We start from the raw sequence: 27,200 nt of genomic DNA on the forward strand, positions 1-27,200 counted from the left end.
ATTCTCCCAGAAAATAGCAGGTTTTGCACTGGGACATTCCCAGGGTGAAAGTGAGTAAAGCGCCCAGTACTGAGCACTATGCACAGACCAGGGAAGCCCATCACAACAACAATCCTTTGAGGGGAAAAAAGTGAACATCCATCTTAAAGAAACTTCACACAAAAAGAGCGCGGAAGCTGCTGCAGCCGCAATTCTACTCCGTACCAGAGGCAGCCCCGCTTGCTGTGAGGATAGCGGCCAAAAATATCACATAGCTTCACTCGGGAAGGCTGATTTCCAAGCCTGAAGTTTTGGGAATCTCTTTGTTTAATTAAACTAACACCAAAAGGGGCTTTTCAACGCCTCCAGCGTGAACGTCAGGCTCCATGGATTTACCTTTTAGATTTCATTTGCTCGCGCAGCTTGCTGTACATCTCCAGGACTGGAAAGACAAGAAAAATACACAAGCAGTGAGACACAGGCAGCAAGCAGAGCGATCTGGATTAAGAGAGACAGCTGTACAAATAAAGAGCAACTCCAGACTCCTCACCAGGAAGACACAGTGTCAGCTTATCCACCGTCGCCGAGATATTTCTCTGCTGCAGGCGGCACTGCTTCAGCTCCTCCATCGCTATTATCAACTTGGGAGAGAAAAAAAACACAGGGACAATAGTAAACATGCAGCAAACATGCATTCCCCTTCCCATCTTATTCATCTCTTTTTTTTCCTACTCCCCTACTCAGCTTCTCTTTTCTAGTTCTTCCAAAAGACAGGATGTGGCCGCTCATTCCCAGAGGAATTCTTACCATCATAAACAGGGATTTTTAAACCCCCTCAGTCTTCAACAGAAAAGCCTTCACATCTGGATAAGTGCCAAGCAAGGATCAGCCATCACGTACAAAAGAAAATTCTTGGGTTTCATTGTTTGAAAGGAGTTGCTCAGAGCCGCGTCCTTTCGACGGCCGCGTTACCTCCACGTGTTTTACCCTGTTACCAGCCTGAGTTTGTAAAGCCCTTCTGAGAATCCCAGACTTCTGCTTTTGGAGGTTAACCTGCCACCCAGGGGAACACAGCGGAAGTTTTGCTACCTCTTCCCAAAGCAGGAAAAGGAGCAAAGGGAGAGAGGGCAGGACGGAGGCAGCACTTACTTCTTTCCCTTCGTTCTGCAGCTTTCGGTTGGTGTCGGTCACCTGGTTCTGCAGCAAGGGCAAGCAGAAAGAGTAAAGAGGAGACATTAACCAGAATAATGTTTTTTTTGTTTGTTTTTGTTTTTTTTAAAAAAAATACCATCACTTTTCACACAATGTTGTCTGGCACCCCTGATGAGCTCATTTCATTGCCCTCAGTCTGATGCACTGAAGGAGGTACACAGCAGCAGCGCTGCAAACACAAAGGTGCCACGGGCAGATCCTCATCCTTGTTATCACAGCAGCCTCCCCAGGCTGCAGTCTTGACGGAGTAAATTTTGTAGCAGGTGCTCACATGGATTCGCAGCTTAAAAAATTATTCTGCATCCATAGGAGAGGCAGGATACAAGTCTTGTGGGATGAAACTCCCCCTCTCTGTCACCAAATAAATTATAATTACGTTTTAAATCCTTAATACCCCAGGAAGAAGGAAGCCTTCACTGTGCGTTTTACCCAAAAAGTTAAAATGTTTCTCTCAGACCTGAAGATGTGCTTCCTATGCAGTCCCTCCTCCTGACTCCCATCGCCCTTTACAAGAATTCCACGTGTTCCTCGCTAACCTGCTTGTTCGAAGCTCCCGCTTTGTGCATCTCCCAAACAAATCAAGGCTCCAAGTTCAACCATGTCCCACTCTGCAAACTCTGAGCCCCCCTGCACACGTGAGACCCCAGTAGTTCAGCATCTTAAAGCTCTAGGCCTCAGGTTGGCTCTAACACACAGAGTATTTTGACAGCGAGTGCAAGGACAACTGTGGCAGCAGGTCTGTCCAGCACCCACCGATGCAGCCATGATTCCCGAGGGCAGGTATTCCAAGCTAAGGAATGTCATTTCTAGGAACATGGCACTCTCGTCTGAGCTGTGGGTTAGGGATGGTGCACAGAGCAGCTGCGGCACCGGAGCAGAGTGGGATGCACTGCCAGCCTCAAGGTGCATCTTCCGAGCACACCTTAATAGCAGCTGTGTATTGTGTGCACAATGTAGTATATCGACATTAATATCTATGGTATTGCATATGGACGCATACGGAGCGCACAAGCTCCTCCTCTTCCCAATCCCAGACCGGCTGCTCAGGAGTTTGCCGTGGCGCAAGGAGAGGATTCTCCCCCGTGGGATCCGCGGCAGCAGCCGCCTCGCGTTGCTCCCCTCCTTCCCGCGGGAGCTCCGGCTCTCCTGGCCGCCTGCCGCCTGCAAACACTGCTCATTTCCTCTATGATGTCTCGAGATTTTACGAGCAGGAGCACAGCATCTCTTCCAAAGATTATTTTATTTTCTTATATCCTGAAAATCCCACCAGGAAAGAGGAATCCATGTAGGGTAATTTAAAACTGCTCCTAAAATAATGCCAAGGCTGCACTAGTCTTCTATTAAAATTACATATGAATCCCGACTAAGACAAGAAGTGAGGATATATCCTGCCCTTGCACAGTGAGCGCTTCGGGGGGCAAGAGGTGGTGTTTTCTTTTGTTCTTAAGAACCACATCCATTCCGTTCCATTTTGGGGGGGAAAAGAAAGCAGATTATTTATGTAGTCTCTGTGTAGGCCCTGAAGCCTTTGGGGGGAGATTTTATAACCCAAGACAGACCCACAGCCAGAGGGACAGGCAGACAGTGGCCAAACCCAGACAGGGGGCCCGAGAAGCTCGGGGCTGCTCCAGCTGCCAGCGCGTTCCCTTCTGCACCAAAAACAGGATACGGAGGAGGGATATCAAACTGGATATCAACAGATATCAAACTGGAAAACGGACACTGCTACTGCTAAAAAACACAAGCACCACACTAGGATGTACAACCACCCTGCTCCTCCATGGCCCTGGTGACAACCACCCTTCCCAAAGGCAGAAACCACACTTAAAAAATAAATATATGTATATATATTTTTATATATATTCCCAAACCTACCAGCTGGAAAGACTTCCGAGCAGGAAAAATAAGAGAGAGAGGCCTAGAGAGCTCAACCCTCTTGGATGGGTTGTGGCTGCTCATCCCACAGAGGACAGGCCTGGAAGAAGGTGACAACAACCTCTGAACTGGAGGCAGCTGCCACAGAAAGAAAAAAATCTCTCTTCTCTGGCCATGATTGGTGGGAAAAAAACTAGTGCAGCTAAAACTGCACATCCAAGATGCACAACAAGATGCAATATATACATCCAAGATGCGCGACGGAATAAATAAATAAACAAGCAAAAGCAGCAAGATTTTCCTTCGAAACCCCATAAGAAGTGTGTTAGCAAAACTAATTAAAAAAAAATAAATATCCTCAAAAATAGGTTTGGCTTTGATAAAATATGATGGATTACATTCACCCAAATGAAGGAGGTGCCTTCCTGCGGCCATGTCCTACGGGTTTCCACTCAACCTGACTCCTCGGTACACAGAGCATCAACCAGCGGCCCCTGAAAGCAGCACCACGTTTCGAGTGCAGAAATTCCTTCGTTCCGAGCAAGAGCTCCCAGCTCTGCGCTAGCCCCTAGGAGGCCAAGAACGACAGAAAGTTTAAAAGAAAAAAAAAAAAAGTTTAACCCTAGAGTTCTGGTCAGACTTCAGCTCAATTTGGGACCACCTAAACCATAGTTCTCCTCTCCGCTCCGTACTAGGGCACTGTGTTCCGCGGGGACGGGTGAGGATGACACGTGCACCCCCGTGACGCATGTGCGTTGGTAAAACAAAGCAGCTGGGATTTTGGCAAGGGGGTATCATAAAGGATGCCCCAAAGCTAGAAGCTCGAGCCTGGAGATGCCGGCCCGCTCGAGACGCGGTGCGGAGGGCGGTTATTTATTTCATCCTCGCTCGCACGTACGTTCAAAGAGCAGCGCTGTAGAGAAAAAGGCCAAGATCAAATGCAGAATGAATAGCTGGAACAAAACCCACACTCATCACTGGACCCACGGATGATTCTCCCGGGAAACGCTCACAAAGAGGACTCAATATTTCCCAAATAAGCTTCTGTGTGTATTTTTCCCATGTGCCGTTTTATAGATCGCATAGTAATGGAAATCAAGAGAGATCCTGAGGGTACAGAGATGGACTTCACAGTGCGCCACCAACAAAGTAGCTGTTTGTAGAATGGGAAACAGCACCAAGCCCTTGCAAACAAACAATGTGGAGCTCTTGGCTAGAAACAATAGCTTAGAGAAAACAAAAAAGAGAGGGAAAGAAAAAACGGGCTCCTTTCATGGTGCTTCCAATGGCCTCGTCTTGCAAGCGGCCGCTGGATGAATCCTCTCCTTGGGCAAAGCCAGGGCAAGGCAGATTCTTCTGAGGCCAGGGAAGCCTGGGAAGAGCAGGGTCTGCTCAGGAATGCTGGAGTTAACTCGGGAAAGCAACAGGCAGCACCACTAAACTGCAGCTCTTCATTCTCCTCCAGAAAACCTGCTTTTCGGAGGCTTTTCCCCTTGTCCACAACTTCATTCCCTCCCATCGTCACTGCCACTGCTGTCTGGGCACAACAGGCACCTTTCTGGGCACCACCCAACCCAGGCCCATGTCCAAGCGTTCGGGCTTTGCCGCTGCCCAGCGTGGGGGGTATTTTCTTTTTCTACGCAAGGTCGCAACGTGCCGTTGACACTTGCAGAGAGCCCTGTTCCAGGGCGGAAAATCTGCCCGTCCTCTGCTTCGGCTGCTGCAGGAAAATGAGGATGGTCTCCAGGCTCTGAAGCTCACGGGTTAAGTCACTACTGTATTTTCAAATGGGCCTCAAACTGGACAATACACTCAGCTTTTAAGGCACAGCATCCACGCTTAACTTGCAAGGCCACACATCAGAAAACCTGCAATCTCCAGCTTTTTCTCCCCAGGATGCCAACTGGTTTCCTTCCCACTGCTTATCTACACTCCAGTCCTGCACATGGCTTTTCCTCCACCCCACAGAGTATAATCATTTTTTAAAGAAACAGGAAAACTTCCTTTCTCTGGTCTTTCTGCACAGATTTAAAGGGTACCTGGAAAACCCCTCCCTAACTCCAGGCTTCACCTTCTGGCTCAGGCACTCAGAATTGAAGCCGCTGCTCACAGAAACAGGCTGTGCCTTTGTTCACAAGCCAGCGCTTCCATACCCAGCAATTCCAAGCATCCTGATTTCCCTACTTAGCAATTCCAAGCATCCTGATTTGCTCCGAACCACCGTTCCATCTCGCTCTGAATGCCCCATGCTCCGAAGCTCCTTCGCTTTTTAAACCCTGACGTTTGGCTGGCCAACATGGGCAGGTACCCGGGGATCATGGTCAGAGGTGTTTGCTGGTGCGACCCAGGCAGCATTCCCGTTGCAGGGAGCATCGTTCCCGGAACGGGAACGGGCACTTCGGGAGCAGCAGATGTGCTTTGCACTACACAGCATATTATTGCTTAAGAAACCAGCATAAGGTACCCCAGGAAAAGCACGTCTCCTAATGCGGAACAGGCCTGGCGTTAATCTTAGTGCTTCTCATGTACCACAGCATTCCAGTTTGCCATAATAATTGTTAAACTTCAAATGAGTAACCTATTACTCTGGGAAGAGAGTGGGGTTTTGCTGCTGTTTTGTTTTAAGGGAGAAGGAAGGGCTCTGCACAAAAGGAGACATTCACTTGGGTTCTCTTACCTTCAGTTTTTGCGCTTCTCCCCTAACCTTCAGCAGCTCCGTGATGGAATCCACAAAGCCCTGGTAATGGAAGTTGCACATTTTCTCAATCTCCCGATCATGGTTTCTGATCCGCGCTTCCAATTTTTCCATGAAACGACCGTGTTCCTCTCCATCATAGACAGACCTGGAAGAAGATGCCAGTGTGGGTCAGGATTCTAGTATCTGCCAGTGTCACTGCTTACAAGAAATACCCAGAACATGAGATTTAAAACAAACCAACCAGAAAATCTGCCATAAAAGGAGAGCTTTCCTTTTCACTTGCATATAACCAGGCACCAAAGCCAGGTTTGCAAGTTTTTGTTCCAGCCTTCCTTCTTTTTTTTTTTTTGCACCTGCCAAACCCCAGCTTTGCATTCCCTTAGGGATCCACCAGGGCTGGACCAGTGCAGAACCATTTGGAACAAAGTCTTCATACTCCATGTTTGACTTCTGGACATTTTGCTGTCTGCTGTCACCCGGGGCACCCGTGCAGCCCATCTGGCCAGGTGTCCCACAGGTTCCAAGGGGACAGCCTTTAACCAAAGGTGAAAGATGTGAGGACATCAGACCCTTAATGAGCTACAGGACTCAAAACACAAGCCCTATTTGGTGGTAGTGCCAAGAAATGCTTCAGGAGGGATCGGGGCTGGAGGAATCCTACTAGACACCTTACATCTCCCTGCCCGAAGCACCCGCGCGATGGGACCTTCTGATGCAGCTTGTGCCCACGAGCCACTTTGGAGACCCCCTTCCGAGTCCACAAAAGTCTCCAGAGTCACCCAGGAAATATCAAGACAGGACTGAAAGCTGAAGGGCAAAAAATGAGCTATTCCAATGAAAATGGACAGAAATGAAGATGCCAGAACCTTCAATCCTTTCAGTGTAAAATAACCCAGTGCTACATCACACAGTCCAACAGCACACGGAGACAGCTCTGAAGGTCCCAACTCTGCGTTCTGCAGTACCAAGCAGCTTCTGCCCTCGTACTACAGGTAGAAAAGGCTGTAAACGTCCCCAAACCGCAGGATCCCGACCACAGCACGATGCTGGGGGCTTCCTCCAGCTGCAGCAGGCGCAGAGTCGCACTAGCAAACGGCCACATCCCAAAGCTGGGCCCGGAGTGCCACCTAGCGATGCCAGCCGCGCTCCGGCCTCATCCCAGGATGAAGACACAGCCGCAACCAACCCCGGCTACAGAAGCTGTGCTATTATCCGGGTACAAATTTTAAGGGAAAAATGCAAACAGTAATTATGGGCGCCGCATAAGCGTGCAGGCAAGAAAAGGAAAAATCCTGTTTGCATTTACAGCAGCGTCTAGCAGCCCAACAAATCTCAATAATTGACATGCTGTAGGCCAAATTTCCCTTGCAGATGGTTAGGCACAGAGTTCCCATGCTTTTTATTAGCCTGATTTTGTGTTAAAAAAGGAGGAGCTGGTGACAAGGAGCAAGAAAACCCCAGCACGCGAGAAGGCAGCTCCAAGGTCCCTTTCTGGAGGCGGATTCCCTCGACCCGATGTTGGGCTGCAGGGGAGCAGGTTGCTGTGACCTGCATTTACCCACCAAGGGCCGGTTCCTTCCCTCAGACAGGTCTGGGCTGCAGGGAAGAGACTCACTCAGGAAGTGGGCAAAAGTTTGCGGAAAACAAACATTTTCAGCTCCTTCCTCCTCCGCAGGACTCCCACGGTTGAGGCATTAGGCTTCACACTTTCTAGCTAGCAACTCTTGGGAAAATCCCGTACCTTGCTCTGGATATAGGGGAATTTTCCTCGGTGTCCTCCCTGAGCCTTGTCTCTTCTCCACTTCACTTCCAGCAATGAGTTTCCTACTTGGAGCTCCCACACCAGCCACCTCTGCATCCCCAGCACTGTGCTATGCACTTACTGACCAGCAACCTACATGATACTCTGTGATCTACCAAAAAAAAAAGAGCCTCTCCAAAGAGCAACCTTATCTCTGTATTTGTTCCACTAATCACCACACCAAAGCAATAATCAGGTCAGGAAAATAAAAATAAAAAACAGCTTTGGGCTACTTGCTTTCCTGGGTGCAAATCCAAGACATTGGGGAAATGCTATAGCAAGCAATCCACAAGGATGCCTTTTTTCTCAGTTTTTCCCAATTTAAAAAAAAAAAAAAATGTGTTAGAGCCTGAGGAAAACACTTTGCTTGGAAGTGAGAGGAGTGGCGGCCTGGCCTGGGCGCATGGACCTCGCGACTCTGGAGAAGGGGACGATTTCTTGGATTGATAACTCTGTGCCCGTGAACAGATCGCCCTGGTTTTGTTTGATGAGTGCATTTGAAAAATAAAATAAAATAAAAAAAAAAAAACTAACACACTTTGAAGAGTTCTTGGATTGTGTCACTGAGTTTCACAATTTCAACATTCATTAAAAATCCACTTCGGTTTTTCAAAAGGCCAAGTGAAAAGGGAAAAAAAAAAAAAAAAAAAGGAAGAAAGGGACAAACCTCCTTTCCAGGAAAGCTGGAGCAGGCACTGGAGCAGCTCCACTCTGTGGCTCTGCTTCTGAAGCAAAATCCCCTCCCTCGGAATGGGGCAAAGCCGGAGCCCAAGGAACGAGGGAGCCCGGGCACAGGGCGAGGGCTCGGCCGCCCTTCCCGCTTCCCCAGCGGGATCCGTATCCCGGGCGGCGCCGCTCCAGGTGCCCGGATGCTCCGTGGGAGCCTCCGTAGGCGCCATCCCGGAGCTCCGGAGCGAGAGCCTCTGCGAGGCCGAGGATGAGGAGGGAGGTCCCCAGGGAGCAAATGAAAGGGCGGCCGAACAATGTGCGGGGACACGGCGGGGACACCAGCGGCCGCCTGTGTTTCCAATTAACAAGTGGAACAAATTCCTGAGCGCGCTGCGGACTTCGATTCCGCCCCCCCTCCATCCCCGCTTTAAACTTCTGTAGTGGTTTTAATCCCCCAGAAACATTTTCTTCTCATTAGGCTACATAAAAGCATTAGCAGATTGTTTAATCTTATTCTAACTTTCGTAATAAACAAATTAACTACTGAGCAAAGCAAAAGGGGGGAAAGAAAAAAAAGAAGAAACTGCAGGAGTGGCGCAAGAGCTCCCTGGGAAAGGGCCAGGGTGAGCCTGCGAGGCCAATACCTGTCTCTAACAGAGGGCCACAATATAATAACTAGATCACAAGCAGAGCAAGTACCAACTTTTTTTCCTCCCTTTTCCTCCCTTTTTTAATTAGAAATATTTTTCACGTTATAGCTCAGGGAGCATTCCCACCTAAGCTTCCCTATTTAGATCCACCTACCTTGCACAGACGAGGTTGCCCCCCAGGTGTATTTTCAGCCCACAATAAATCTTCCCAATTGCTAAAATTCAGCAAATTACAAGCAATACCGCATTATCATCAAGCTCTTGAACAGAATATAGTATAAACCCATTCCAGAATAAGCATCACTACTTTTACAGGGTCATTTTGGGGCAGGATAACGCTGGTTTCGTAGTGGAGGCAAAGCTGCAAATGGAAATACCTTGACCTCCGCAAGGCTTCTGCCATTGCCAAATCTGGGCATCTTTCAAGGCACTTAAGGAGAAAATAGTGTACAGAAAATTACCATAAACCACATGCATACGCTAGGCAGGAAAAACTGCCCGAGACAAACAGATTCACTTGTCAAGGGCTGGGCTCAACCAGAAGGGGCTTTTCAACAGCGGCTCCACATGAAGTTGTCCTGGGCCTGGTTTTCCTCAGCGGTTTTATTAACAAATTAGAAAATATAAGGCAAGCTGTACTTAAAAATACAGCAAGCCCCAGTCGAGGGGAGGCCCGAGCCTCCTGCGAGGCTGCGGCCTCGGGAAGGGGAAGCGCGAGCCGAAGGCCACGGCAAGGAGGGCAGGGAAGGCGATGGAAAAGATGGAGGAGAAAGTGGCGTAAAATGGCAAATAAGCGGAGAGCATCAGCGGTCAGGTGGATTTGGTGGCAAAATGCACCTCGGAGGAAGGTCAAAGCCCCAGAACGACACTCAGGGAGAGCACAGGGGTGGCAGGAAAGAGGAAAGGAGAAGGGAAGATGTGGTTCCTGCCCAGCTGCAGTGTTTTCGGCGCAGATTATCCCCTTGTTAAAGACTTTCGGGCTCCCTTCAGCACCCGGTGCAAAAGCGACCTGCAAGCGGGGACAAAACCAAGCTGGAACCTGCAGACGGTTTTGGAGAGAAGCCCCTTCTGGGGGGCACCATTTAGCCAAGAAAGAAGGGGAAAAAGATGCGACAGCAAAAAAGAAACCCGTCCTTGCAGCGCAACCCAAATTCAGATCTCTGATAACAGAATATCATCTTTATAAACTTGGGAGAATGAATAATCCAACAATGCATCTATAAAAGTGGATTAGATTACCACAGAAGAATTTTTATGTCCATACTTGCTGCGTTATTGCCCAATAAAAGCCCTTTCTCGCTAGCAGGGCTCGGGTTGTTGCCCTATGCGTTGTTTGAACGAGGCAAGGGGGTTTTTTCTGGGCGCATTCCTGGCTCGGCGCTTCGGACGCTCCTCTCTGCTGGGAGGCAATACTGCCACAAGAGCCCGGGGAGGCCCAACAACCCCTCGAGACAGGCCTGGCGCGAGAAGCGTTGCGTTATAAACCACACAAAACGCATTAAGAAAATAAAGCAAAACGAGGGGGCAGGGTGATGGATAATTCTGACTTTTCGGCAGTAGACAGATTTGGCCTTTGCCAGGGAAAAGCTCCGGGCCAGGTCTTGCTCCAGGCCCATTCCCAACTCCTGTCCCGCTGCATGAAGCCCACAGACCTTCTCCTGAAGCAGCAGCACCCCAAAACACAGGAAGCTGCTCTGAAAATGAAATGAATTTAATTATTTTTACTCTTTTGTTGTAGTTCCCTGTTTAGGTGAATACTCCACCACACGCCCAGGGATTGGGCAGTCGAAATAAGACCTACTAGTGGCACACAGGAGACTCGAAGTGATCATGAAGCTTTACCTAAGCTCTGCAGAAACTTCATCAAGGAGGTATTTTACAGATGGTGCCTCAGTTAAGGAGCTAAAACTTCTTTAAGGCAAGAGAAGATTTTTCCTTTCTTCAGTGGACAAAAGTAATGGGCTTAAATTGCCCAGGAGAATCAGGTTAAAAAAAAAAAAAAATCAGACCATTTTCTGACTGTAAGAGCAACAGAAAACCAAAGGGGATCACCTAGGTCTGTTGTGGAATCTCTTAATTGGACACTCCCAAGGATAGGTTAGAAAAACATCAAGCTGGAGCAGCTCGGGCTTATTTGCTCCCGTAGAGACCAAACTCCTCCCCTGATGGGGAGGATGAAGTGGGTAACGCCGAGATCCCCAGAAGCCCCATTTTCTACAATTCTGATCTACGGCACTTTAGAAACCCCTTGATCTTGACTAACACTGTGCTAAAAATGAAAATGGTATACGTGACTAAATCCAGACAGGCTTCACACGGATTCCAAGAAATCCAACTCAACTTCCACTCACAGCAATGGAAAACCTTCCATTTCCTTCATTTGTATGAGATCGTGTCTTCGGTTATTACATGCTCTTTAGTTAAATGTCTTTATGTCTTTTATTGTCTTAAATGTCTTCAGTTATTAAATGCTCTCAAAGCAGCACTTTTAAGCTATACATTACTGGAAGAACGGAGCCACCACGAAGCCACGGCCATCTCTGGGGTGGAATATAGGGCTGGTTCTGTGCCAGCCACCACGCTGAAGGGAACAAATAATAATTACCCTAATTGAAACGCTAATGGAACAACTCGGTTATAACGGCCCTCTGGCAGAGGGAATTTCAGATGATAAAAGAGGGAGAGCTTGAACAAATTAGCCTCAAGAAGAGCCACAAACCCCCCCGGCCGCGGCGAGCACGGGGAGCTTTCAAGTCGCCCGCGTTCCCGAGCACAATGGGAGCAATTCCCCCGGGAACGCCGCGATGCGTCAGCGCGGCCTCCTGCTCCCGCGCTTTCAAGCTGGAAGGACATTTGATTTGCACCATGTGTAGGGCAGGAATGCTAGGGAGAAGCAAGAGAGATCGATTTCATCCCGTCCAAGCTGGTTAGCATTAAGGCAGAGATGAATCATCTTTACAATGCTTGTAAACAACACGCACTTATTTTATTTCATTTTTTTTTTTTTAAAGGGAAAAATCTAATGGTACACCCTGGTCGCACTTACTTCGCAGGAAGTTTCTGAACGTTCATCCCAGATGTAAACTATTGTTAGGAAAAGTGTCGAAATAAGGGGGCAGGCACCAAGCCACAAGAATGGGCGGATGTGGCTTTAAAGCCACCACAAATGTCCCAACGTCCCCCGCGGGGTGTCCCTGCACGTTTCATCCCCTCGGAGCGGGGACACGCTGACACCGAGGGCTGCGCATCACATGTGCTGGTTATGGAGACAGGCACAGAGCTCCGCGGAGGCAGCAGCTCCCCGGCTCTGCCGATTCCCATCCTGCTCTTTGGTGATTTACCAGCTTTTAAAGGGGGAGAAACAAATTAGCTAAATTCCCTAGGACTTAACAGCCCCAAATGATTGCAACCTTAAGCCGGATAAATTCAAAGCAGAGAGGAGGCATCCCCGGTTTTGCTTGCTTCTTTCCAAAGCCAGTTGTAGGGATCAACAGGGAAGTGGTGGAATCACCCTCTCCACTGGGTGTCTCCCAAGCTGGCTGCTCTCCAGGGCAACATGCATTAACCAGACACCTTACCTTGCTCAACAGAGGGGTAAGAGAAGGAAAATGTAGAGCCTGTAGGACACAGACATGCTGTGCTGCACACACTCGAGTAGATCCTGTCACATAAGAGTCTGTGGAGCCCTCTCCTTGCCCTGGTAAGGCTGAGCAGCCAACCCACACTGCAGCAAAGGAGGCTCCACCGCTCAAATATTGTCTAACGGGATGAAAAAAAGCTCGCGCAGCCACGTACCCCAGGGGCTGAGCCGGGAAGCAATGCAATTAACATCTTCATTAATGAGCTGGGAGGAGACGGAGCATCCCGGCTGCGGCGGATGGACCGGAGGGATCAGCCAGGCTGGAGAAACGGGCACGCAGGAAGGTCACCGCATGCGGCAAGGCCGAGTCCTGCCCCGGCATGGAACAGGCTGCCAGCACAGGCTGGGGACCCAGCAGCCCTGCAGAAAAGCACCTGGGAGCCCTGGGGACACCGGGCTGAACGCGGGCCAGCGACTGTCCCTGCAGGGACGACGGCCGGCAGCACCCTGGGCTGCGCTGGGCAGAGCGTCGGGGTCCTTCCCCTCGGCGCCGGGGAGGCGGGTGCTGGCCCTGTCCTGGGCATACTAGGGTGAGCCCAGCAAGGCCCATAAAGCTGGTGAAGGGTCTGATGTCTTAGGAGATGCTGAGAGCGCTGGGACAGCTCAGCATCAAGGGAAGGCTCGTGGGGAACCACCGGTGTGTAAAAATACCCGATTGTGGGGGACTAAAGGAGACAGAACCAGGCTCTTCTCAGCAGTGTCCAGTGACAGGACATAAGGCAACCACCACAAGCAAAGCACAGGAAATTCCTCAAACAGCGGAAATAGCTTTGTCACTGTGTGCGCCACCAAACCTAGAGAAGACTAAGAAGGGATCTGATCAATACATACAAGTACCTGAGGGGAGAACACAGGGAGGATCATAGAATCATAGAATGCTTAAGGTTGGAAGGGACCTCTAGAGGTCATCTAGTCCAACCCCCCTGCACACGCAGGGTCACCTAGAGCACGTGGCACAGGACTGCATCCAAGCGGGTTTTGAAGATCTCCAGGGAAGGAGACTCCACAACCTCTCTGGGCAGCCTGTTCCAGGGCTCTGTCACCCTCACTGTTATTTTTTTTCCCTAAGTTCCTGTGGAACTTTTGGTGCTTCAGTTTGTGGCCATTACCTCTAGTTCTGTCAGTAGCCACCACTGAAAAGAGACCAGCACCATCCTCCTCACTGCCTCCCTTGAGGTACTTATAGACACTGATCAGGTCTCCTCTCAGCCTTCTCTTCTCCAGGTTGAACAGGCCCAGCTCCCTCAGCCTCTCCTCATAGGGCAGATGTTCCAGGCCCCTGATCACCCTTGTGGCCCTGCGCTGGACTCTCTCCAGCAGCTCCACATCCCTCTCGTACTGTGGAGCCCAGAAGTGGACACAATACTCCAGATGTGGCCTCACCAGGGCTGAGTAGAGGGGCAGGGTGGGGCCAAACTCTTCTCAGTGGTGGCCAGTGACAGGACAAGGGGTAATGGGTGCAAGTTGAAACCCAGGAAGCTCCATCTCCATGTGAGGAAGAACAACTTTCCTGTGAGGGTGCCAAAGCTCTGGCACAGGCTGCCCAGGGAGGCTATGGAGTCTCTTTCTCTGGAGATCTCCAAACCCGCCCGGATGCTGCCCTGTGCCTCATGCTCCGGGTGTCCCTGCTGGAGCAGGGGTTGGACTGGATGATCTCTAGAGGTCCTCAACCACCCTGGGATACGCTCCAGGGAAGAGTCTCCATCCCTGTCCACCGCAGGGACCTGCCCACCACAGTGACCTCTCAACATTGTCCCCAACGGAGACAAGTCACCAAGGCCAGGTCTTTTTCCTTCCTTTCTTGCTCTCTCCATCTCCAAAACAACAACAAAATACCCCACACTTCAGCATTGAAAGAAATCCAGCAAATTGTAAAACTGATGATGAAACCAATCTCAGTTTAAGATTCTTTAGACATTCTTATCCAAGTAGAAATACTGCCAAAGAGAAATAAAGCTGTTATAGTAAATATTATTTCTCAGTATTTTCTTTTAAATAAAAACATTTCAAATCAGTCTGGTATTTTAACAGCTCTATCCGCACAAGGTTTTAAAAAAAATAATCTGACATGTAAGAGACATGAAGAAAGAGCCACCTCCAGGGGCCTGGATAAGCCAACTCCCGGAGGACAGAGGCAGCAGCAGCTGATCCACACTTTAAGTTTAAGTTTGTCCCTTTACTCAGCAAAAGCCAGGAAACGACCCTGGCAGTAATAGCCCAAATTAAGGGACTCACGTTATCCATGCCCAACACCCTCTCCCAACTACGTCCCGATCCAAAAGGTCATCACCACGACTAATTAGCTCGAGAGCCACCAGAAGGGAAGACTAATTAGTCCTGGTAATTCTCCTTTACTGGGAGCACATTTATCACCTCTTGCTACCACCTCCTCAGCAACCCTGTAACCTGCAGTACTTGCAGAAGGCATCGATGGACAAAGCGGTTTCTGGGTTTCATTTTCACACAAATATCCTTTAAAAGTAACTAGCTTGCAACACGCTTAAGAAAATGAGCTTCTAGGGACAGGACGTTGTCTGACTAGCAGCACCCTCACCATGCTGCGTGTCTCAATACAGCCCTACTCTTAAGACAGTCTTAGATCTTCCTCTTCTCCCCATATGGAGGAAATTCCCAAAGCTCCAGAGCTAATTTGGGTCCCGACTTCATCTTTGCTTAAAGCAGAGTTCAAGCAAATCCACTCCCGCTTGAGTCCAAGCCTTGTCCCTCAACACACTCCTCTCCTGCCATGGATGAGTTTGAATGGAGGGTTGGGCTATGGGAGGGTGACAAAGGTGCTGTCAGAGTCCTCAGCCCCTCGGAACCCACCTCCAGCAACAGTGACCGTGCTCATCCCACCTTTGGGACCATCAAGCACCTTCACATGACCCTTCACAGTGAGTGGGTTATCGCTCTTCCAGCTGGGGAGGAACCAACCTTAGGCCGTGCAAGGAGTGACGAGCTGCGGTTTGGTTCATTCTGGCACCCAGCTCTTCCTCAACTGTGACGGGGTAGTGCAACTAAACTGCACAAGATGCCCACATACTGGGAAGCAACTCCACATCCTGCCACTGATAAGCTTTTCAGTGACAGAAACCTTAATATTAATACTGAAAGCGTGTTTTACCTTCAATATTTCATAACATACTTGGCTTTTAATTGCACAATTATAGCAGCCGTGCAATTCTAACGCAAAGAGAGTTGTGCAGAGCTACCTAGCGGGCACTGTCCGCTTACAGACTGAGAGATGACCTGGGTGGGAAGGAGTCAGCAAGTCCTTCCAACCCCAGAGAGCAGTGTCAGGCCAAGAATCAGGCAGAAGAGACCTCTCAACACCAGGACCAACTTCTCCAAAGCCAAGCCAAGAGGAAGCTCAAAGGCCACAGAGCGGAGCATCCCACGGCCCAGATGGCAGAAGTTTGGGGTGTTCCTTAGTGTCAGCCTCCTCCTGCAGGCTCTCACCAGCTCCTTCGCACGGGCTCTGCGGGGAAGAGGCGGCTCCACATGCACCGCGGCCAGGAGAAAGCAAGGATGCTCCTGGGGGAAGCACACACAGAAATCAGGCAGCCAAGAGCCAAATGGACCCAACGTTGGGCAGAGCCAACCAGGACGCAGGCGGTGCTGGCCCCGGGCAGCCAGACCTCGAGATGCCACCGCCGTCCCGCATCGCGGCAGCTGGATCGCACGGAGGCTCGGCTCCCCCCCGGGAAAGAGGCTTTTCCCAAAGCTTCCCACTCGGGAACGCCCCGCGCCGGAGCGGCACAGGCTCTGGCAGGCGCCGCGTGCGGAAGAGCTTAATCCAGATGCAAAGCCATCCGCAGGGAAGATCCCTCAGACAGCTGGGAGCGGGAGAGCAGGGTTACCGCTGGCACCTGGGGAACGGCGCCGCCTCCTGCTTGCCTAAACTCAGATAAACGCGTCTGTTCTCAGCACATCCAAAGGCTGCATCCTGCAGGAATTACGCTGCAAAGGATATATGAAGATACTTGCATTTATTTGGGGGTCAGCAGAATGCTTCTTAAGCTGTGCAGTTGTAAAAATAAAAGTTTAAGCAACTGCACACCCTTAAGTGCCATCTTGCACCAGAAGCTGGGTGAGACTTTTCCGTACTGCCGAATTTTTGGCATTTCGGTCTGGGGAATGCAGCACTCCCGTGTGTGCAAATTACTGCACCCAAGACACAGACAGCTTGTCGAAGGGGGAGAAAATATAAACAGCATGATTTAGGGTAAAGCTGGCACCACCAAAAGGGCACACTCAACAGAGCTTCCACTGAACTATTTCCTGCAAAATTACCCATCAGATCTTCTTTTAAGCCTAATATAATGTTATGCTTATTATTTGAATAGCAAATCTCCCAGAAAATACTTGAACCCCTTTGAGCTGCTCCCCAGAAGCCACTGGAGATCCCAGTGACAGCTCAGGGCACAAGGAAACCTGGCCCAGGTGGTACAAGGTGTTTCCATCCTTTGCTATTCCCCCGCTCGCAGGAAAAACAGGGATAACCTGAGAATTTGCACAGAAAAACTGAGCAAGATAGAAAGGCAGGTCTTGGAATGAGCTATCTGGGATTTTGAGAGGCACCTGTGGCCTAACAGCACATCTCAATCTGCTCAGTCACTGCAAATAACTGAAAAAAAAAATCATGTCTATTAACAAGTGAGCTGCAAAGAGCTAAAAAGCACCCGGAGCAGCAATCCCACATAGCTGCCAGAGAAGGGAGCTCGTGGTCGCACACAAAAGCTGTCTCCACCGGCTCGCACAGAAACAACATTTGCTCTCAAGTCGTTCTCTGAAATCACAAGGAGAGGCAAAGTCAGTGCTTGTTGAGGCTGGAGACGGGGCTAAGCACATGTTTCATCCCCAAAATCCTCTGGGTGAGCAAGACTGAAGGGCTTCAAAGCCCAACGTGTCTCAAGTGTCACCCGAGTCACGCAGAGAAGGTGCCGGGAGCCCCCGTGTCCATCTCCGTGCCCGGGGGACATGACACCGGCTGGGAGATGCTGCAGGTCTCGATGCAACATGGCAGGACCCGGGGCAGAAGGGAAAAGGGCAAAAAATGAACCAAAAAACAAACCAAAACGATGCTTTAAGAAACTGAGGTTAAAAGCACCCACGCACCAGCGTGTCCCCTTTACCCATCCCTGGAAAAGAAACAACGTGCCCTTCAGGAATAGGAGCCAAGTTCTGCAGGGACCTAAATTAAGGGGTTTATATCTAGTCCAGTTTTGAAACAATACATTTACAAGCTAAAGTACATCAATATTACTGAAAAAGGGTATTTCTGCCTACAAAATCGCTGGGAGCCGAGGGGAAGCAGGATATCCAGGGAGGTTTTGGTCACTTTGGATGCACCAAGCAGGCCAGTGGCAAAGGGAGTGCTGCTCGCCTGGCCTGGAGAGACCCACCAAAGTGGGAACGTTCACGGATAGAAACATTATCCTAAACGACATCCTACGTATCCCAAACCTGGCCAGCTGAAAAATCAGCTAGGAATACAAAGCTGCTCCCAGATCTGGCCAGCTTTGGGAGTAGTTTTGTGTTCTTAGCTGATTTTTCATTATCTTTACATGGGATCCACTTGGCTCCTATCCTGGGTATCTTGCTTCCAGGTGATTTTTTTTTTCCTCTTTTGCCATTTCTCCTTTTCCACCTGTCTGAAGAGCAGCGCCGCTTGCACAGTTAAGGGGGGGAAAAAAAGGCTCATTTTTCAGAGCATCCAGTTTTTGCTGACCACCTCCTGGAAAAATACTGTGCTCAGGACACAGGAGAACCTGGAGTTTGTGCCTGGGAATGATTTATTTTTAGGCCATGCTTAGTGACCAGCACTGCAGAAGATGATGCAAAGGGACAGCACAGACCCTGCTCCGGTCTGAGCATCAACGTCACCCACCAAGGCAAAGCCAGGTGCTTCCAAAGCACTTTTGTGGCCATCAGGTTTCCTTCTTGCAATGGATAAAATAACAGCAAGCCCCGAAACATCAGCTCCACTAGTTAAGTAATAACCTGCAGCAGGAGGAGCATCCATGCATCCGCTGCAGCTGAATGAGCTCGCTAGGGTAATGAGGAACAGGGGAGGCATCAGCTGGGAAGCCTCCCCGAAACCCAACATCGGCCAATCGACCACTGCACCCTGTGCTGTGCACCAAGGAACCCAAATTAAAGCTAATTAAACCCTGCAAAACACAACGGGTTTTCCTTATTAGAAGCTGCAAACCTGAATTTAACAGCTGGTAAATACACTCTGCAAATCCTGTCTTTGCCCTTCTCTCATTGACAGCGCTAAGTGGAACGATGCGGGATTTGGCAAGGGGAAAAAAAAAGCCCAATAAGCGGAGTTTAAAAATTCTCTGTTCCCTGCAGTGCTTTTGTATATCAAGGGTGGAAGAAGACAGAACGTGACTTTGAAGGAAAAAACACAGATATACACACGTATACACACATTTAACAGGTTAAACGCACCCAGGTAACCTGTGTCCCCGGCGAGCTCAAGCTCCCAGAGCCAAGCGGAGCTCCCAGCCCTGCTCCTGCAGCCTCCGCGGCTCCTCCTCATCCTCCTCAGCAGCAGCAGCGCGCGGCCGCTGCCGCTTGATGGCACCAAAGCAAATCCCAAGGCTTCCTACAGCTAGGCTGGACTTGGAAGAGCTCGGAAAGAAGTCAAAACCACGGCGGGAGAAATACATATTAACCATAGGTAACAAATTAATAATAAATAACCGGTTCCTGGACCGGGTTACACCTATAGCTAGATAGTGCAGCAAAAGGAATGGTACTGTGCGTGTTTCCAGGCTGCAGATCCAGCTTTTTTATCCCAGGTACCTAGGTACCTGGTTACCTGAGCTTTCCTCACTCAGGCATCCTGAATGACTGGATTCAATAGGAATCACGACGTCCCTAAGCAGAGCCCCAGCTTGCTGCAAAGTGTTTAAACCAAGAAAACTTGGGTTACCCCCAGTTACTTAGAGCTTGTTTGAGAAAAAAAACGATTCCCAGCTTTTCAGCTGCATCCCGGGTAATAGGAGGAAAGGTCCCGACACTCACTCGGATGATGCCCATCGCGAGTCACATCCACATTTGTCACTGCTCTCCTCAAAGCACCTCTTAACCCGGAGCAGTCGCTATCCTGACCAAGCTACAGAGAGCACAAAAGCAGCTCTGAGGCTGCTTTGAAAGCAGATCATGCTTCAGAAACCCCCCGGGAAGCTCCATGCTTGGCTGCTACCTGAGGAACAGGTATTTACCAGTTGCTTAAATGCACCTCAGAAATACGATTTTCCAAAGCACACGTGCAGATTTGCCCTCAAAAACACCCCGGCTGCTCCTAGACCAGACTCTTCTGCATTAGAGCTGTGTGACATCTTCATTAAAAGTTTCTGTTGAAATCTAAAACCAAAAAACACCAAGCAAGCTTGTTCTGCACACCAGACAAGGATGCCAGGGCCATCCGTCAGCTGGGACAGCCAGAAAAACACAAATATCTTGTGCAAAAAAGGAGGAAAAAAAATCCAAAAAAAACATATGGAGCAATTAGCTTTACCACAATGTAGTCTGCTCTGGAGCCTAGTTCTCAGCAAGTGTATTCAGGCTTTGCTTTAATACCACGTGTTTGCCCAAGATGGGGAATATAGGTCGCATTTCTTAAGCGCTGACAGTTTCGGGAGCCAGAGCTTTGGAAAAAGCTTCAGGAATAACGCGATGCACTCGCACAATTTAGGAGACATGTCTTAGAGAACATAATCCTACACGTATGAGGACATTAAAAAAGCACCACCAGTTCACAGCCCTCAGCTATTAATACAGCCACAGTGTATTTCGTTGCAATGGGTTAATTAAAACACACTTTTTGAGAAATGAAGCAGGGGTAAGAGGATAACAAGGTAAGAAAATATTTTCCTGAGTCAACTAGAAACAGGAACATAACAAGGACTGAAAGCAAGTGGCCAAGACAGGCAAAGGAAAGGCAGATCTCACAGCAAAGCCTTCCAGCCTTTTTTTTTTTCTCCAGGATTTTTTTCCCGGATTTTTTTTTCCAGGCTTTCGAAGCATTAGCTAATTCACCTTGCGGAATTTGTCCTGAGAAAGGCAAGAAAGCAGGGAAATTTGGGCAGTGCGAGGTGCAAAAGCCCTCTTGGGTATCAGCAGCTGTCCCGAATCTCGCCAGCATGAAAAAGGCACTTCTGGTATCCTGTAAAGGCAGGAAAATCAACCTGCCACTTACACAGCAAAAGATAAAGAGCTACCTGGGTCTGCAGCATCATTAAGCAGCAAAATACCAGCAATTCCGCAGCTTTCAGACTAAACCAACGGAGCAAAACCATCCTAAACACTGTTCCTTGTCAAAAAAATAAAACTGAGGTCGCCAATGTGCCAAAGTCACATTTAAAAACAGTAATAATAATAGAAAGATATATAACGGCAAAGCCAAGTTGTGTAGTTAGGGGGGCAGAGCAGTGACGTGCCGGGGCAGCGGCTCCCTGCCGGGCCGCTCCAGGCTCCGCACGGGAAGCGGAGGGCGCTGCCGCCGGCCGATAGCGCCGCAGGAATGCTAAAAAGGCAACGTGTCATTTCTCAGGCCCACGGCCAACTCGCTTCAAAGGAGCTCAGTGTCCCCAGGGGGGAGAAGGGAAAACACCGAGCCGAAAACCAAAAAGGACATGTAGGACACGGAGAAACGAGGCCCGGAGCTTTGAGACTTTGAGGTGTCTTGCCCAAATATATCCTTAGAGGTACTTAAATCAGTTTTTAAGGCAACGTGGTGCGGGAGGACCAAAGGGGATGCCCCTTCCCAAAAAGGGATGTTTTTAGACTGGTGATTTCCACAGTGATTGAGCAGAGCCCAGGAGCAGTTTGCTGGAATATGCACGTTGCCCCATGCCAGCCTTATGCTGGGAAGAAGTTTTTTTTATCCTAAGATATTATGCCCGCTTTGCAAGTCCAGTTCCCTACGGAGCCAACGGAGGGCGAGGAAGCGCAGCCGCCGCAGAGGGAGTTTCATAAACCACGTCCTGCGGAAAAGGGCTCCCGTAAGGCCCGTGCCACGCGGGGAGGAAAGAGCCAGGCCCCATCGCTTATTTTTACACCTCCGTCTTGTCAAAACCCGTGTGTCACGCAGCGCGAGCCCAGCATTCTTCCTCGGAGGAAAAAATAAAGCCCTGTCTCTTCCTGTTTGGGAAGCGGGCAGGGGGAAAAACACAGCAGCACGCGGCTCCAATTTGAGAAAAAAAAAAAAAAAAAAAGGGGGGGGGGCAGAAAAAAAAGAAAAATCACAGGATATGCAAAAATAGGGCTCCCGATTAGATCAGGACCATGGACTATTTATGAGTTCCACCTTCCCTGCCCCTTTAGTCACTTCTCTCTCCCTTGGGTCCCGCTGCCCGCGGTTTGGAGCAGCTGGAAAGGTCCCGGTTAAAGCGACTCCCGACATCACCAGGATGTTTGCGGTGACTTGGCCGAGCGCTCGTCTGACAGCCCGAAACAATTCACATGAAGGGCTTGTGTGTGTGTAGATATATATATACACACATATATATATATATATATGTGTGTGTATGTATATATGTATATGGTCCTTAGTTGTGATGCTAGAGCCAAACAGCTACACGGGGGACCAAATTCTCTTAACGGAAGAGGAAACAACCTGCCGGACCTGGGGAAATGCCTGCAATACTTCACTGCAATACTTCATTATCTTTGAGATGCATAAGAGGAGAAAAACAGTAAAAGCCACTTGTTTGGCCTCATATTCCTTAAAAATATTCTCACATCAACTTCGGACGTTTGATTTAGTCGTGTCAAACAATTCTTGCTGAAGGAGAAATCGGTTGTGGGCTGCCGCGGGCCAGGGTCAGGCTGTATCCTCTCCGGGATAGGCCTGGGACTACGCACGGACACTGAAAATACAAGAACGAAGTGCCACGATGGACATCTGCAGCAGGGCACGTTGCGAGTGCCGGCTCCCAAGGACTTACAGCAGATGTGTCCAACATCTGCCTGTTGTAACCACTACGTCTGAGTTTTCGTTACTGTTTTAGTTCTTTTCCAGGAGCAAAAGGGAAGGGGAGGAGAAAGAGGAGGCCGTTACCAGTCACAGCTGCTGGTATCTGCTCCGGGCTCCTCCATAAATTCACCCTCTCCCCAGGGAAGCGCTCCCACTACTCCAACGTTTCCCCATGCCATTTTCCAGTTACTGCACAAGGCTTAACTCACTCATATTATTGCTCCCTAAAAGTCAGTTTCTCCCCAAAATACCTCGTGCGGAGCCAAGATAACCAAGCGCCTCCTGCCTTGCTGCTGCCCTAGGGACGGGGGGGCTCCAGAGGCACCGCCGGCTCCAGCTCCCTGCTCTTCCCTCCAGAGGACAGGAGACTTCCACACCGCAGCATTGAGCCCTCAGCAGCCCTAAATTCACACTGAGGACTGAAGGAGAGATCCAGTTTTCATATACCGAAACTCAGCCAGGGCAACGGCACCCGGACACCGGCTTGGTCCCGCTCCCCGGGTTGTGTTTTGTGGCTTTCACAGGAACGACACTCTGAAGGAGCAGCCCCTCAACCCACCTTCACTCCCATCTCCTTCCCGGGAAAAGCATCCCCAGCCAGACATGCACACGAGGCCCCCAGTCTGCCTCGAGCCTCCACTTTGGGGTATCTTGTCCTTATTTCCATGCAAGCTCTCAGCAAACAGGAGTTATTTTTCAAGAAGTTGCTCAGCTTGAGCCAGGTGGACTTTCATTTTGTGCTTCCTGTTTTTACATCCAGCTTCCATTTATTTTGTGATCCTCTCTGTTGCTCATAGTCTCTGCAATGCATTATACCCAAAAGGGTAACTAAACTAGTTTTATTATCACTGCATTTGCTGAATTTAAATCTGAAAGAGGTAAACAGGCAGCACAACAAGCACTGACACCTACGTCCCTCCTCTCCTTTTGACTCAACTGTCATTTATTCTCCTTGCTACATTTCCAATGTAAGTGAAGGATTTTATTTAGATCAGGTAGCCTCAGACTGAGCATTTGAGACTTCAGCTGCACATCCCAGACCCAAGTCTGAACAGCTCAAGCTGCTCAAACGCAAAAACACTCAAGAGAAAGAAAAAGCAACTGCAACCCCCATCTGCGTGGCTGAGTCCTGCCCACGACAAGAAAGAGACACATTCAAGAATCAGCATTTTAAAAGAAGAATTTAGTCTGAAGCCCAAAAAAACTGCACATTGCCCCCCTGCTACCAAGTGGCTTCTCGGGTTTTGGTTCCTGGCATTAAAAAGTCAGCGCTTGACCTCACCTCCGGCCCCAGGAGAGAGCTATTTTTAAGGAAAAAACAACGCACTACTTTATTTTAAGCTTATCTGGCATGGATTCCTACTAACTGGAAGAATCCAAGAGGAATGAAATTAGAACATACCTCCCAAGAGAGTTATTCTGTTACTAACCTTACGCCTTCTTATATTTAGATGAAATAAATAAATAAATCAGACACCTGAAAATTAAGCTCAAATACATGCCGAGCGGGTCCATAAAAGGTCAGGAGAACAAGCCAGGGCTGCCACCACGACGGAGCTCCGGATTCAGGTGCCCTCTTGTCCCCATCGGACATAAAGCAGCAGCCTAAACCAACGCTCATTTTCTTCACTGATTTGTGGAATTGTTGGATAGAAACGTGATTTTTAAAGTTAATTTTGGCCTACTCTTTGCTCCCCCCCCCCCGCCGGCTTTCTAATTACTCTGTAACCATTCCAGCTATTCATGGGGAAAAAGTTAACTTTTTAGCTAGATGCACAATAGTATTTGGAGCCTTAAGGAGAAAAAAAAAGGTAAAACTAAAGAAACAGACACTCGAGCACAACACGCTCACTGAAATGCAGGGATGTGTCACCCCCAGGTTCCCTCCCAGCGCCTGGTTTGGGAATCTCGAGCGCGCACAGGGGCCTGGCACCCACACGAGAGCTTCAGTTCCAGTCGCTGCTTCCGAACCAGGACACAAACGAGCAGGACCAGCAGACTGCAGAGTGCAATGGAAAAAACTGAGTTTTGTCAGTGCAAAAAGCCAAAAAACATCACGACCCTGCTCTTAGCAGTACGGCTTCACTACCGAGTTCACCAGCAGCAGCAGCATGGGCCTGGAGGTACAGAGCAGTGTCACAAAACCCAACCTCGCGTTAAACACTTGGACTAAATGTAGTAACATTTGGGGCCTTTTCTGGCTTGGGCTTTGCATTTAGCAAGCGGAGAACTTCTCAGCTTCACGTTCCAAGTGAGATGGCTGGAGCTTATGCTTCAGCCCCTGGTACTCCTTCGGTTACCCCCCAAATCCCACAGGATCATCCCCATTTCTTCCTCCACGGCTTGCAGATTCCCTGGGCACAGATTCATCCCGCAGCAAGCCAAGGTGATCCCAGCCCTGGGTCACTCCCCGGGCAGTCTCAACCGGTGCTTTCGGCCACCACATGGAACATGAGATAAATCCCCACCTGAACCGTTGCCCACCAGGACGGGACAAACTGGAGTCTCCCAGAACATAAATTTCCCCTTCTATTCAGGCCGGCCCAGCTCACGCTTCCTGCCTCAGCTGCAGCGTTCCCAGCTCGCTGCGCTCCTTACCCAGCAGCAGAACTTGCAGCTCTGCCTCACAGCTGATCTGGGGAGCGACAGCACAGAGCTCCCAGCTACACTCATTCCGTTGCTTTGCTTCCCAAGGGAAGTTCCTTGAACCTTGCATGGGAGGGCAGGGGCTAAAAATCTCCCTGTGGGGCAAGTTACCACCCTTAACAGCAGCAAACTCCTCCGAAGGATTTCACTTGCTCGTTGAAAGGCTTCAGGCATCACACTTCAGCTTCAGAAGACCTTAGGAAGGAAAATGCTCCCCTTGTGGATATCCCAAAGCAAGCATCAGAAATTCCCAGGCTTTACCCCCAAGTGATAGGCTTCACCCTCACCCAAAACCTGCTTTCTAGCTCACCACCCTCATCTCACCACTGCCCCGTGTCCGAGGGCTACGTCCCACTGCAGGGCACAGGCCTGGATCACCTCGTTCCTGCCCTTCTGCACCATCCATCTCCACTTCCCACTGGAGTGGCCAGACGGATGAAGGGCTGATGGGCAGGAGGGAATCTCCCACCTCCTTCCTTTGCGCTCCTGCTTCTTCCACGCTGTCCTCTGTGGAGGATCGGGAACTTCTTGCATTCAGCTCTTCCCTTTCCGATTCTCCTGGCCTCGCGCTCAGAAAGCGAGCGCAGGGCCGAGTGCCCGTCACCGCAACACCCTGCCCAGCTGCTCCCGCGTCCTCGGCACCTGCACAAGGTCCCGCTCAGGGGACAGAGCCGCTTTGGAGCTTGGAAAGAGGAAACAGGAACTTCTATCCCAGGAGGGTGCCAGAGCCCTGGCACAGGCTGCCCAGAGAGGCTGCAGAGGCTCCTTCTCTGGAGATCTTCAAACCCGTCTGGTTGCTGCCCTGTGCCCGTGCTCTGGGTGTCCCTGCTGGAGCAGAGGGTTGGACTAGATGATCTCTAGGGGTCCCTCCCAACCTCAACTGTTCTGGGATTCTGGGATTTCTTTTAGCCTCCTTCCAGGCCAGGAGCAAACGATGAAAAACAGGTCTTAAAAAAGCAACCTGTAAAACAGGGTCCAAACCCGTTGCAGGGCTGCAGGAAAAAGGAGCCACCTTCGCAGAGCCCTCGAGGCTTCTGGCCTCTCCCTCATCACTTCAAACGGCTTAAAATTCCTGCGGGCACCTCTGACAGTTCCAAGGAAATGCTGCAGGAGCACTCGCTATCCCCACGCTGGTTTTCCAGGAGCACTCGCTATCCCCACGCTGGTTTTCCAGGAGCACTCGCTATCCCCACGCTGGTTTTCCCGGAGCACTCGCTATCCCCACGCTGGTTTTCCCAGAGCACTCGCTATCCCCACGCTGGTTTTCCCGGAGCACTCGCTATCCCCACGCTGGTTTTCCCGGAGCACTCGCTATCCCCACGCTGGTTTTCCCAAGCCCAAGCCCACGTGGAGCTGGCAAGGGGAAGCTCCAGTGGGGCCCCAGGCACCAGGTTGGATGCTATAACAAAACAATTCCTCTTGGTAACCTAAAATTGCATCTAGAAGGTTTAATAAGAAATGTTAAGGTATGCACACGGGAAGCCCGGAAACCTCAGCTCTAATTTTCTAATTTATCATCTTTTAATGAAGGAGCATCGTGGCCACTCCAACCACTGCTTCCCGATCATGGCCTGTGACTGCAGAGATCCACAAAAGCCAGAAAAAAAAAAGAAAAAAAAAAAAGAAAAAAGAAAAATAATGCACAGAGGAGCTGGAAGGGGTTCAGGAAGCCACATCACACTCCAGTCCCCAAGGCAGTGTCAGCCCTACCTGCCCCTTCCTGGCAGGGATTTATCCACCCTGCCCCGGAGGCCCTCCGGGCGCAGCCGCCTCTTGGGCAAACACAGAGGCAGTGCCAAGCCCGGAGGTTTGGAGCTTCCTGGATTATTTTGCTAGCAGAGCTGGGGAACCCCACAGGGGTGCTCCAAGCTTTTCCAGCACTTTGACTCCATGAGGGGCTCTGGAACAGGTGGAAGGACCCGAATCTGGAAAGTAAACCCTGCAGATTCCACGATTACCAGGAGGAAAGGCCGCGCGCTGCTTCACGGCCTCCCAGTCCAAAAGGAGGTTAAAGAGAAACAGCTACAGGTATTAAA

At 49.9% G+C, this 27,200-nt stretch overlaps 1 protein-coding gene across 5 annotated transcripts in view; it reads right to left on the bottom strand.

The window, feature by feature from the left end:
* The window catches only part of EXOC6B (exocyst complex component 6B), a 215,576-nt gene that overhangs the window by 181,347 nt on the left and 7,029 nt on the right, over nt 1-27,200 (bottom strand). For all 5 annotated transcript variants that reach the window (XM_088536658.1, XM_088536656.1, XM_088536657.1 and 2 more), the window contains exons 2-5: nt 5,744-5,909; nt 1,129-1,176; nt 530-620; nt 376-421 (exon numbers count right to left, since the gene is read on the bottom strand). In XM_088536658.1, the coding sequence (XP_088392784.1) occupies nt 376-421; nt 530-620; nt 1,129-1,176; nt 5,744-5,909 (351 nt within the window). The remainder of the gene's footprint in view (nt 1-375; nt 422-529; nt 621-1,128; nt 1,177-5,743; nt 5,910-27,200) is intronic.

The sequence above is a fragment of the Tinamus guttatus genome, unplaced genomic scaffold, assembly GCF_059628265.1.
Source record: "Tinamus guttatus ecotype Peru unplaced genomic scaffold, ASM5962826v1 Tinamus_guttatus_pri_ptg000690l, whole genome shotgun sequence".
Lineage (NCBI taxonomy): Eukaryota > Metazoa > Chordata > Aves > Tinamiformes > Tinamidae > Tinamus > Tinamus guttatus.